Genomic DNA, 14,245 nt, shown 5'->3' with positions numbered 1-14,245 from the left:
CAGATGTTATGCAATCAATTTTTGATGATGTACAACCAACATCTCCTCTTCTGGAGATCCATTCTGAATACTCGCCTCAATCGATGACTGACGGCTCGCAGCCCTCCAGTCCAATTCACCAAACAGATCAGGTGATTGGAATCGATGTCCGTTCATCGATCGAGACCACCAAAGTCTCGCCTCCAAAAGATCAAACTGCCACACTTGCTTCAACTTCAGTTGCTGACTCTGAACCAGCGAATTATGCTTTGGAACGCATCGTAGAAGATCTTCGCGTGACCACACGGCGACTCAGCAATCGCATACAAGGACAAGACGCAGGCATTGACAACACAAGATCAGCGATTATGTCTCGTCTTAACAGTTTGTCTTCTGAACTCGGCAGATGCGTCACTGAACTGAAAACTACAAAGAACGCAATCTTCAAGCTATGGGTACTATTGTCGAACAGGTCTCTCAAACTGTTCATCGCACGAATGAGCATACTTCAACGCAAATCTCAGTTCTTCAGGCTGACTTAACCGCTCATATCGACTCCCATATTGACACTTTTCAAACCACTGTCGGTGCTCAACTAGGAGAGATCATCTCTCATCTCACCCGTGGTGATGTCAAAAAGGGGGGAAGTATCCAGAAAATCAGTTGACACCTCTCCACAGAGAATGCAAAGGAAGTAAGGTACATTTTATGTACATTTTATTTACTTAACGCAATGTAGTGTAATAGGTTTTCACTGCTACTTATCAATGATTGCTTGTAACATTAATTGTTCAATGCAATTCATCTTCGCAATGAATTCATTTCGTCTACTATCTTCTTTAAATGATTTTTGGGGCCTAGGTTTTGTCATCACCAAAAAGGGAGAAATTGTTGAATCCTGAATTTTGGTGATAACAAAACAATACTTTGTTGTTTAGTCGCCATTTATTTGTATAAGCAGCTACGTCAACCGAACAAAGACATATCTACCGACGTCAGCCAAAGCATGCAAAGCAGTTGTACGTCAACCGAACAAAGACATATCTACCGACGTCAGCCAAAGGATGCAAAGCAGTTGTACGTCAACCGAACAAAGAACTCATCTACCGACGTCAGCTAAAGCTTGTCAACCAACGAATAATGCAAAACAGTTGTACGTCAACCGAACAAAGACATATCTACCGACTGAGATATCTACCGAACTTCAAATACAGAAAGCTACACGCTACATTTTGAAGTTACAGTTTTCCAGATCTCAGAAAGTGACAAGAAAACTGAAAAGCAAAGGACGAAGCATTTAAGGATTCATCTGATAAAGTAAGAAAGCCTTAAATAGCATTTAATGTGAGCGACACATTGAATAGACAATTAAAGGCGCTCCCAGTACGAAATATTCAGAAAGCTTTATCAGTAGGGCAATCCTACCGTTGGACAAAAGAATAAAGACGTTGAAGACAAATGCTATATATATCAAAGCCTCTGTAGACAGAACACACGACACAACAACGTTTATTGAGAATCTGTCTATCTGAGCTCTCGAACCTATCTTGAATACTCGACCGCTCAAAGAGAAAACCCTTAGCTTAAACAGCCTTATCTGATCTTCGAAGAGATCTTTTCAAGGGTTGCTCAAATCCAGATATCGTTTGAAGAACGCTACCTGATACAAGGATTTGAGAAGTCTTAAGTCCTCGAGATACTAAGATAATCATCATCACCATCTGAAGAAAAGTTTGATAAGAGATTTAAATCTTATCAATATGAATCTAGGAGTTCCATATTAGGCATTGGATAAGTCCTAACTTGGATCCGGTGTATTGCAAGACGTTGTAATAATCAAAGTCTTCTAGTGAATCCTTCCGAGGTGGAAGAAGGGGTGACTTAGGAGATTGAGCTCCGAACATCCAAGAAACATATCTGTGTCTACTTACGTTATTGCAATGCATCATTCCATGGATATCATCTAGCATATTGAGAGCTATTTCCGCACTAATCTTAGTTGCTCTTATATCTCTAGCAGGCTAAAAGAAAACTGGTCGAGTGAACTAACATTTACTCAACCATATTGCATTAGATTTTAAACACTATCATTATTGTGTATTCACACCCCCCCCCCCCCCTACACACGATATCGATCCCCAACACGTGGTTACTGATGCCTTTATCCGTAATAAAAGTCAATACACGCAAGGTAGACGCGGCCTCTTCTTAGCCTCTGAAAATATAAAACCCGGGTCTTGCTGCCAAATTCGGGATTTATTACCTTCCTGGTCCTCGGCCTTCTTCCACCGACCCAGTCTATTGTACCAAAGACCGACTGTCCCGACTTCTCACGAGCACCTGGTGAGCATTTTACCACCCGGATTATAAAACAATCACCCGGGTCTTTAAGATAATCCGGGCTATCTTATCGGGGTATCACGATTACTTTAAGAGATGAAATTTTGCAAGTATAGATTAAAATATGATTATTAATATAATTTGATAGGATATGAAGTGGTTATGGAAAAATAATAATATGTTTAGTTTGACGGATTAAATTTGGGTTTGATTTTTTTTTCTCTTTTCACCATGTAAAAGATTTATAATCCCTTCTAAAATTTAAGAATAAGAATCATTCGTAAATCTCATTATTAACAACAGGCTTAAGGATTTATAATGATTTTCAATCTTGCAACTAAACATAGAATTAGTCGGTATTAATTATGTTATCCCTCATTTATCAAGGCAAGTAAACGCAAATAGTTTTTTTTTTTTTCTTTTTTATCATCATAACTATAATATGATGTTGTGAAAATAATGGAAACTAGTTATTTTTTTCGCGATGTTAGGTCAAGGATGCATTAGGGTTAATTTGTCAAATATTAAAAACGATTTCATTACAAAAGAGAGGAGGGAATGAACGAACCGAGGAAATCCCCAATTTATTGTGATTTATTAAAGTCCATTTGGTTGGAGAAATTAATTAACTAAAAATATTTTTATTTTTTTAGAAAATAAGTTCTTTTCTTATAAAGAGTATTGTTTGTTAGAAAATTAGAAGCTATAATTTTGGCTCTTGAGCTTTTTTTCCAATTTAAAAATAAAAAAAAATCATTTCAAAATTTGTCCGGTGTATTTTTTTTAATATATGCTTTTTTAAAAAAAAATTTAAAAAAAATTGGCCTCCTATAACGTAAAATTTTTTTTCCTTGATATTGTATTTCAAATTACTTTGAGAGGTCATTTAAAAAAAATGGTTGACACCCATTTTTCCAATTTTTTCCATTTATCCAAACACAAAAACTGCTTTTATTTTTTTTTTAATAAAACACAAAAAATCTAGATTTATTTAAGTATTTTTTTTTAAAATTAAAAATTTTATATCCAAACTCACCCTTAATTAATGCTTGTTTAACAATGAGATCAACTTCGTTCAAAAAAAAAATGAGATCAACTATCTGATATTAGTACCCATATAACTAGTAAAATTTCTGGTTTTAAAAAATGATGTCAAATGATATCGATTCCACGTTGTATATTTTTTAGAGTTATTTACACCAAATATTCCCGTGAAATATTAAAAATATGCATTTTTTTTATTGAAATTTTAATACGAATCATCAACTCTGACCTTTTATGAAATTAGCACACGTGCCCCTTCATATGAACGATTGTTGCGCACGCGTCCATCATGTGAATGTGTTAATATTTTGATATTTTTTGGCACCAAATACCCCTGTGAAATATTAAAGTTACATATTTGACCCATTGAAAGTATAATTTTTAAATCTATTCAACCTATAAGATCCAATTATAAAATATTTATCAAACATTTACATTTTATGAATTTTTATTTTTATTTCAAATTTATTATTATTTTTTTCTAAAAAAATATTATTACTTTATTTTGATATCATTATTTTATTAAACTCACTTCATGCTTCCAAATTTTTCATTAAATATGCATTCATAAACAAGGATTTAAATACGTAAAAGTACCAAAATATTGAACTAATTAAAATGATAAGTTCAAGCATATTAATTTTTCGATTTACGACTATATATTATTGAACCAAAATCTAAATTTTTGAAAAGATGCATTGCAAAATTTGTAATAAATACTAAAAAAATAAAATAGTTATATAATGATAAAATTTACTATTAATTATATATTTAATTGAATAAAATAATATTTTTAATTAAATAACTATGAAAAATATTATTATTTTATCTTAGTATTAGGTATACGAAAAATATATTTTAATAGTAAATTTTTTCATTATATAACTACTTTATTCTTTTTTATTATTTACTTCAAATTGTGCAATACACATTCTCGAAAAATTTAGAATTTGGTTCAATATATATATTCTTGAATTGAAAAAGTAATATGCATGAACTTATCATTTTGGTATTTTTAGGTTTTAAATCCTTGTTTATAAATGCATTTTTAATGGAGAAGTTGGAAACACGAAGTGATTTAATAAAATAATGATATCAAAATAATGTAATAATATTTTTTTTAGAAAAAAATTACGCGTGCGCAACAATCGTTCATATGAAGGGGCACGTGTGCTAATTTTATAAAATGTCAGGGTTGAAGATGCCTACTAAAATTTCACAGGGTATAAGTGTATATTGAAGGTTGAAGATGTCTATTAAAATTTCACAGGGATAAGTGTATATTTTCAATATTTCACAGGAGTGTTTGGTGCAAATAACTCTATTTGAAATACGGGGTGTACGCAGTTTGTATGTAAAACAGGCAGTGTTGTACTTTGGTATTACAACATGAGAGACAACACAGTGCAGCGGAAATTAATGCGTAAATAAAACACAAGTATATAATTTTGCATGGGTATAAAAACTCGTGCGGCTGTCTTAGGGCTAAATATCACTAGAAAAAGTAAGATCAGTCTCAAAACAATACTAGTGATTTTACGAAAAGTCAATAAATCCTAAATTTCTCAACAAGTTGAGAAATCAAATTTGCATCATAAATAAATCAGATTAAAACAAATAGATGCAACTCCCGTAGCCTAAATTTGAAGAACAACAAATAGTTGAGAAATCAAATTTGCATCATAAATAAATCAGATTAAAACAAATAGATGCAACTCCCGTAGCCTAAATTTAAAGAACAACAAATATTTTCGAACAACACTATTCCCACAGTGTTGTCTAAGATGTCTTCAACTCCAACGACAACACGGAAACAAGCAATAACGATGCTTACAAAACGTCTTCAGAAACCTTCAACTCTTCGATCAGAATTTTCCAATAAGTGCTATGAGAATTGACGTTTGAAGCTCTCTTTTCTTGTGCGAAGAAAACCCTTTTTTATAGATTGGAATCCAAGTCTTGAAGATTTCCTTAGATATAGTCCTACAAGAATGGAAAAACAATTTTAAGTAGGAATAAAACGCTATCAAATCAAATCATATCTTGATAATATCAAATATATCAAAGTTTTTCCTTATCAAGATATAATTTAAGCATGATAAATATAATTCTCATATATATCGAATTATACTTAATATATTTACCAAATTAAATTATTTGTCTAGTTAGAAAGCAAAATCACATTATATTCAATATAGTTAAGGCCGAGAATCTCAAGGAATTAAAATTCCTTTCACTATTTAAGTCGATGCCACCCACAGGGTAGTGCCCTATGGGTAGCGTGGCGGATTTTGATTGGTTAATATCAGTGGGCCCCACTGATTTTAATCAATTATAGGGTTACACATCGGACGACATGAACAAAACCCTATTTGAAGGAAATGTTTAAAATGGGATGGAAGATGCCAAGGCAGAGACGAGCACTCACAAGTACATGCAGAGTTGCACCGTATGCCGAGGTGTCAAGTGTGGTCCAATACAACACCGACATGTTTAATGTTACATCAGTATTTTCGATGAAAAATGATTAAATACCTACTAAAACTAAAATTTCATGACATATATTACAAAAAAAAAATTCATAAAAAAAAAAAAAAACAAATAGACGTGACCAAATGTAATTTTCTCTTTATTTCTTTATAATTTATGAGATGAATTTGATCACCTAGAGTATGGTCTATGGAATGTTCCAAATGAACTTAGAAAAAAGTTCAAATACCGACGCGTCAAGCTAGCTTGGTCCAAATTTGACTTCATGTTTTTAAATGGTCTATATATATATACACATTTTTTTAATTGAGATAACATTGAAATAATCGTGTTTACGCACAGTATCTCTTCCATATAAATATTAGGCCTCAAACATACGGATGCTATCATCTCCTTCATAAATCCTTCCATTGAAAAGTAAACCACATACAAACATTTTGTAAATAACAAGACATTATTGATAGAAAAACATAATTTCTATCAATCTTTTTTATTGCATCACATATATATATCATCTATCTTCCAAAATTTCTTTGTCGATATTAATTTCTATATAGTTCCAATTGATACAGAGATGACAATCGGGACAATGGAGGTCACTCTCGTGGGAGCTCGAGATCTAAAAAATACAGACTGTTTCGGTGGTACGTACTGTTATTTATATGTAGTGTTCTATATCCATTTTTTTTTTTTTTTTTTCAAAAAAAACAGAGATAGTATATATCTATGTGATTTGGACTACGTACAAGTCCGCGCACGACTGTTTGAAATCGATTTTGTTTGGTGCATAATACACAATATATATTTCATTTCACAGGTAAAATAGATCCATATGTTTTGGTTCAGTACCAGGATCAAGAGCAGAAGAGTTGTACTGTTCGAGGTACAAACATTTCATTAGAGATGATCAATAATAAATATATATATATATATATATATGATATTTTATAGAATTTTAACATATAAAAAAGGCTCTAATTAAACTAATTTTTTTTATTTTTTTAAAAAATCTGCAACCTATTTATTTATTTTCTTGCCAAATAAGTAATTATATGTACCAGGACATGGCAATCATCCAGTACTGTGGAATGAGAAGTTCAGGTTTAAAGTAGAATTTCCCAACAAAGGGAACGAACACGAACACCCCAAGCTTGTCTTCAAGTTAATGGACCGTTGCATATTCTTCACACCTGATGGCTTTCTTGGCCAAGCAACGTAAGAATCTTAACTTATAGTTACGATTCGTGGGACGAGAAGATATATAAAAAAATATGTATAATATATATCATGATAATAAATTGAAAGATAACACGAACTTTTTTTTTTCCCGAATTATGACGAGAAATAAGTATATTAGAATCATTGAATTTCTTACACTTAATATTAATAATTAATAAATGGTACCTATATTATATATTATAATTATTTTTACCCCAAAAAAATGCTTATAACTTAGTCATATATTGTACTTTCTTGAAATCTATATTAAAATATATATATATATATATATATATATATATATATATATATTTTAAAAAAAAAACATTTCTTCACATCCTAATTTTCAATACATATTTTTGATCACAGGGGCTAATTGCATTCACACCCCCTGTGAAAAGTCTAAAAGACATAAAACCCCCTAAAAAATATTAATAGGCTAATACATCCCTCAGTTTTTTAAAATGTAGCACATTTCACCCCTATGTTATACAAACTCGGGCACATTTATACCCTTTCATAGGGGTTTTTATGCTAATTTTTTTAAAATAAGGGTCTAACATACTATTAATTTTACACAGGGTGTTTTATGTCTTTTAGACTTTTCACTGGGGTGTGAATGCAATTAGCCCTCACAGAGGCGACACCTACCCTAGTTACAAATTTTTTCTTAATATTTTTATATTATTATTTTAAGAAATGATTTTCATGAACTAATAATTCACGTGTTTTGAGTTTCTAAATTACTTAGCTTCCTCCCCACCAAACAAGAATAATTGCTCCCCCTCAGTACTGCCATATATTAATCACCGACCCTAGTCCTACCAACCAAATCAAATGATTATTTTACAAACTTAATTACAAGCTATAAAATTTCATTTTAAGACTAGATTATTAGGTAGTGAACTTCTAAAAAATAATTCTCGTTTTTTTCTTAATAAAATTTCATCTAACTATGCTGCGATGAAATAAAATAATAGATCTTGTAATATTGATATCTTTGAAAATAATGGAAAATAGTTGTTTTTCGCATATTTTCCCCGATGTTTAGGTCAAGGATGCATTTGGGTTAATTTGTCAAATATTAAAAACGTTTCATTACAAAAGAGAGAAGATGGAATAAAAGAGCCGGGAAAATCCTAATTTATGTTATTTTGGGAAGTGTATTGGTTCTAAACTTTTAATGACTTTTGTGGAGTTTAAGAGTCTAGAGGTATTCAATTTAGACTTTTATATCTCCATAAAAGTTTAGTGGTATTCAAGATGAGTTTTAAAAAAGTCATGTGGTATTCAAATTTGACTTTTAAAAACTCTATAAAAGTCTAGAGATATTCAAAATGTCAATAGACTTTTAAAAAGTTTATGAAATTCTATTAAGTATAATAATTAAAGCCTAAGGTACAACAATAAAAAATCAATAATTGTCTTTGGTTCAACCTAAAGATTTGGATTGACATTTCAATCTACACACTTTTTTTCATTTTTATAAAATATTCTATAATACTAGTCTCATACATACTTATTATATTAAAAATAATATATATACAAACATATTTTTCTATTTCTAAAATAAAATAAAAAATTTTAACATTCATAATTTTTCGAATTTTAATTATAAAACCTCACGATATTTAAAATCATAAAATTTTTAAATAAATATTATAATACACGATAAAAAATTATAATATTTTATTGATCATAAATTGAAAATAACAATAATTATTTTTTATGATTAATTCATTATTTATTTTCTATAATTTTTTTTAATATGTAGCTTAATTTTTATTATAACTCAAATTTTCGATAGTGATTTTATTCACTTTAATATATATATATATATATATATATATATATATATATATTCATAATCATTAGCACCTGTTGATTTATTCACTTAGGAAATATTATTTCATCTATCGATTAACCATTGTTTTTTTTATTTATTAATTATGGTATATTTTTTCCTACAGTGAATAAAAATCATAGTTTCGTCTCCGTTTTAAATTACTAGGAAAGTCAATTTTTTTTATAAAAAAATAATGGTTAACCAGGTCCATTTTTTCAATTTTTCGCATTTATCCAAACGCCGAAATTCCAATTTGTTTTCATTTATCCTAAGGTCAAAAACACACAAAAAAATATGGACTAATATAAGTTTTTTTTTTTTTTTTACATTACAACTTTAATATCCAAACTCGCCATTAAAGATAAGGTCAACTATCTGATATTCGAATTTATGTTTTAAAAAAAATGGTATACATGCATCAAATACATGGTAGGGGATCCAAATCCTGAATCGAGATACCACATTGTATATTTATTTATACTAGTTACAAATCCAAAAATGCAGCATCTATTTGAAGGAAATGTTTGAAATTGGGATGGAAGATGGCAAGGCAGAGATGGGCACTCACAAGTACAGAGTTATTTCTGCCAATCAAACTTATCACGGTGAAATCAAAGTTGGAATCACTTTTACAACAAAGGTTAATTAATCGAATAAATAAATGTTTTCAATTTAAATAATTTTTTAGTTATATAATTAATTTTACTTTTTTTTTTTTTTGGCCTTTACAGGAAGACACTGATCATAAGCAATAGTCTGGTGGAGAGACTGTAGAATATGTGTAATTCTTCAATTATTGTTATATTTTGTTGATTTCGATTCTCTGGATTTAATCGAAATTTTTAAATAAATTCAAGAATTATTTGTTAATAATAAATTTATATTTGTTGCTATTTAATCGTTCTATTCAACTTTTTCCATGGAAATTTAAAGAAAATGGAATTGTTGTAGGGTATGATTGTTAACAACCTATGCGCGAGGCAAAGAATATGACATAGTAATTTCAATATTTTGTATACTATCTATCTATCTATTTATAACTGTATCGACCTTCCGACGATTTTAATCATTCATTATCATACTATCTTTTTTCTATAATAATGTGTCGATTTTTTACATAAAAATTGAATTAACAAAAATAAAATTCTACCACAGCACATCTGAGTGTGTGTATCGCGATTCGCGACACTATTGTTTGTTTAATGATCAAAGCCATACACTCTTGATAGAAATAATATTCCTTCCATTCCGTTTATATATCTGCCCCGAGTACATAGTCCAATTTTCATATTTAATCTTTTTTTTCAACTCTTTTATCAGTTTTTTTAGCCTTTTTAAATTAACATCATTAATTATTAATACAATTTTTTTAATCATATTAAAATCTTCGTAATAAGGGAAAAACGGAAAAATTACTTTATAAAATTTACATTTCTAATCATCTTCTTAATCCAGGTTAAAACACACAAAGCTTAAATTAGTGGGACGGAAGCAGTATTCAATATACCGATGAAGAAAACAAAAGAGAGAAAATGAGGTGAGGGCCAACTCCACTTTGCAGCCACTTCAAGCCCCCAAACAACTACTTTTTTTTAATATACTTTAATCACATTTCACGAATCCCCTTTATGAGAAATACAGCAAAAGCACAATAACCAAAAATTGACCAAAACACCAAATGATTTGTGTTCCTTTGTCCTTCTCCATATATATATCCTAAATAAATGGGGACCATATATATATCTTATATATTAAAATCATCAAACTCTAAAATTCTTGCCGGTAAAGGTCTGGCCAAATTGCCAATTAGAGGGTACGATGTTCCACGAGGTGGAGGTCCTTTGGTCGCTTCCTCTTACGCGAAACGAGAGCGACTGTCCCACCAAGATGGAGTTGGATTGCCAATTCTGGCCCCAGTTTCGGCTCAACGCCATCCACCCGGTTTTCGACCCTTTGATCCAAGCATTCGCGATGTCACCGGCTCCGGCCACGTTTGTGATCAGTATCAGATTGAAGTACTTGAACCCATTTATTGTGAACCTTATTCCCCCTTTTTTGTGACATGGCACCCTGCTCATGACCCATTCAAAATTCAAGAATTAAGTTGGCATAGGTTCAATATACTATAACATAACGATCGTGGAAATCGTCTTTGATGACATAATGATATAAACTGACCTTCGATAGGAAACAGGGACAATCCCTGCCCTGTACTCGGCAATCTTGAGGAACATGGGCATGGCTAGATCGAAGTGAGGGCGCGGGGGGTTGCACCAGCCGCCGTTGTCGTTGGGCAGGGCCCAGTTGGGGGGGCAGAAGTTGGTGGCGGTGATGAATATGGAAGGCCTCCCAGGGTGGCACCACTTCCACTGAGGCTCATCCCTGCATTTGATCTCGAAGCAAGCGCCGCACCTGAATCCTTCGTTGAATAGCGCCGTGCTCAGCGCCGCATTCTTCACTCCATACCCCTGACTGTACAAGTTCCCATACCCGCAAGCACCCCCTAATAACACACATCGCATGTGTCACCATTAATAAATATGAATGTTTTTACGAATCCTAATAGACATACCCATTGTCCCTGAGGCATCGCTGCCGCCGTAAAACGTAGCGTGAGCGGTCTGCCACGTCGACGAGCCGGTGTAGACACCGGGGATCCGGCCTTCGACGATGTTCGATGCTAGTATGAGGAAAAGGGTATTAGAAATGATAGTTGAAACACAAAGTAAATCCATTTTTTTTTTTTTTGTGGGGACAGTCTTTAGTCTTAGGTTTCTAACATGTAACATAGATTGTTCAAGTGTGAGGAATGCTGCTACTTATTGAGGAGAAAAATACCACAATCAATGTTTTGCCTAAATTAATGCGTATGCCTTTTGAATATCCAACCCTAGGGGATTCTTCGACGAGTCGATGACAGATTTGCCCTTGGATATGAAGAATTGTTTTGATAAGAGAGATGGGATTGAGGTGTTTTTGAAGGGGTATTAAAGGGAAGTAAAAGATGTGTTGCCATAGGAAACATATTTACTCAATGGGCCATTTGTGTATAATAATATGAAACGGTTTCCGCCGCTTTGCTTGAATATCAAGTTGTGCCATTTTAAATTTCCAAGATTTTCAATTCTCTTTATATTCTTTTTGAACCTTTAATAGCTTTACTTAAATGCCATGTTTGATCCCTTCAATTATCAAAAAATTTTGCGTCCAAGTGTGTTTGGAACAAAAGATTTGATCTTAAAAAATCACAATAATATATATGAAACAGTCTCACAAATTAATTTTATAAGATAAATTTCTTGTTCGATTCAATCTAATTAATAAAAATGTTAATTTTTGTTCTCACAAGAAAAATATTCTTAATCCATTTCAATATACCAATTTAGATAACTCTTGAATTTAGAATCATTGAGGATCTCTCTTTCTTTTTTTTTTTAATTTACGGACATTGAAGATCTCTTTTGAATTAAGAAACAATGATTATTTTGAAATTTATTTCCTAAAACGCCCTTATTTCAATTGTATTAACGAAATACAAGTACCATTATTATAATTATTTCTATATCTTTATAAATGGTCGAAAGATCTTCTTGATTAAGAAAGTGGAGGCTAATGGAACTTATTTTAAAAACTTATATATTTGTATCTTCAAAAAAATTTTTTATATATTTGTTGGTTAATATAGACGTGACATAATTTTAATTTAAAAGAAACATAATCATTTGCTTTGGAGATTAATTAATTTTCATAAAATGATTCATAATTTTTTCGAAATGGAATCCAGATTCCAGATGATAAATATATATGGCACAATATAATTCTTCGAGTTTTGTCCTATATTATATTATAATTGGTATTTAATTATGAATACCATTTTTTGACGAGGGAAAGGGCCCATCAAATCCCATTGGCCGCCCCAAATCCGGCATTGATTTATGAGGAAATTCACGTTAATAAATTCTTGTATTTGTCCATAAATTAAATTCCAATTTTCTCGTTAAATGCGCAATAAATTATTAATAATACTAATGTAAAATTTTATAATATACTTTTGTGGAAACTATATTTTAGACTGAAGCGATAAATTAAAAATTTCGGGACCTTGGTCAGGTCACGAAATCTTAACTTCCAGTATTTTGATTATAAAATATGTTGATGCAATAATTGTATTTATTTGGTAGAGATATTGAATCATGATATTTGGGCTGCTATGTGTTTTAAAATATTTGAGTTGCATCATTACCACTAGCTATAGCTAATTTTTGGTAAAGGGGCAAGCGTTCGATCCTACAATTGATATCAGAATTAAAGTCACAAGTTCAATTTTCATTGATTGCAAGAAGTGCAATTATTGAAAGGGAGATTGTTGGGTACAATTGTCCCGACTTTGTAGAACCATTGAACCAAATTTGAGTTGTTCCAAGCGACAAGCCTCAGTCCTACAAAATATACGTCTAAAAAATATTTTAATTGTAATAACAATTAAAATATTTTTTAGCGTAATAATAATAAAAATACTTTTAGACATTATTTGACTCGTAAGATATAATTATAATATATGGATGACATTTTTTTTGTTTGACAAAATATATATATGGATAACACAATTACTTATAATTTTAATTTTTTTGTAGAATTTAAGTCAAATATTTGATGAAACAAATATATATGTATATCGATAAATATCTTATGCTTTAAGACAGTGTTTTCATAATCGGACTGGTGATCAAACCGGTCTACCTAAAAAAATGATCCAACCGATCAGGCCGTTTCAACCGGACGGTCGAACCGAAAAATCGCTTATATAATATAATATAATAAATAATATATTTTGAATTTTAAAAAACTTAAAACCAATAATTATTAAAATAATTTTTTTAATGAAGTATACATTCCAAATAATCATGTATATATATTAAAAAAAATTAAATTTAAAGTTTTAAAAAAAATTAAAATTTTAAAAAAAATTCGAAAAACTGGTTCAAACGGTTGAACCAGTTTTCTGGTTATTGACCGGTCCAACAGATTCTTGGTGAAGTTTCGGACCGGATCGGCGACCGGTTTTCGGTCGAATCGGTCAGTCCGATCCGGTTCAAAAAACACTGCTTTAAGTTATGATACTCTCAGATAATTAATTAACTTAATTAAAATATTTTATTATTATAGATATGCTGTTACATTTTAATTGAGTATCATCAATTTTGCTCATGCTATGATTACATAAAAATTTGATTGTGCAAATAATTTATTAACTCAATTAGAATATGAGCTTTTTTAAAACTTAATTAGAATATGGGTATAGCTTTTGTAAATAAATGCATCATTTAC

At 30.8% G+C, this 14,245-nt stretch overlaps 2 protein-coding genes across 3 annotated transcripts; one reads left to right on the top strand and one right to left on the bottom strand.

Moving 5' to 3' along the window:
* Window positions 1-6,198: 6,198 nt before the first annotated feature.
* LOC140866112 (elicitor-responsive protein 1-like) lies at window positions 6,199-9,854 on the top strand. 2 transcript variants are annotated; one of them, XM_073271010.1, is made up of 6 exons: window positions 6,199-6,270; window positions 6,426-6,497; window positions 6,671-6,736; window positions 6,915-7,068; window positions 9,422-9,557; window positions 9,649-9,854. In XM_073271010.1, the coding sequence occupies exons 2-6, from the start codon at window positions 6,428-6,430 to the stop codon at window positions 9,670-9,672; spliced, it is 450 nt and encodes a 149-aa protein (XP_073127111.1). In that variant the 5' UTR covers window positions 6,199-6,270; window positions 6,426-6,427; the 3' UTR covers window positions 9,673-9,854. The 2 variants fall into 2 exon arrangements, with proteins under 2 accessions (XP_073127111.1, XP_073127110.1); XM_073271009.1 differs by having other exon boundaries at window positions 6,235-6,497.
* A 654-nt stretch (window positions 9,855-10,508) lies between these two features.
* LOC140894751 (expansin-A4-like) lies at window positions 10,509-11,689 on the bottom strand. The gene is made up of 3 exons (XM_073303349.1): window positions 11,490-11,689; window positions 11,096-11,420; window positions 10,509-10,987 (listed from the first exon to the last, which is right to left on the bottom strand). Exons 1-3 carry the CDS (start codon window positions 11,650-11,652, stop codon window positions 10,678-10,680), a joined length of 798 nt encoding a protein of 265 aa, XP_073159450.1. The 5' UTR covers window positions 11,653-11,689; the 3' UTR covers window positions 10,509-10,677.
* Between the last annotated feature and the right edge of the window lie 2,556 nt (window positions 11,690-14,245).

This window comes from Henckelia pumila, chromosome 4 (genome assembly GCF_033568475.1).
Source record: "Henckelia pumila isolate YLH828 chromosome 4, ASM3356847v2, whole genome shotgun sequence".
Taxonomy (NCBI): Eukaryota; Viridiplantae; Streptophyta; class Magnoliopsida; order Lamiales; family Gesneriaceae; genus Henckelia; species Henckelia pumila.
The sequence above is the reverse complement of the archived record's forward strand: the minus strand, read 5'-3'. Positions and strand labels throughout refer to the sequence as shown.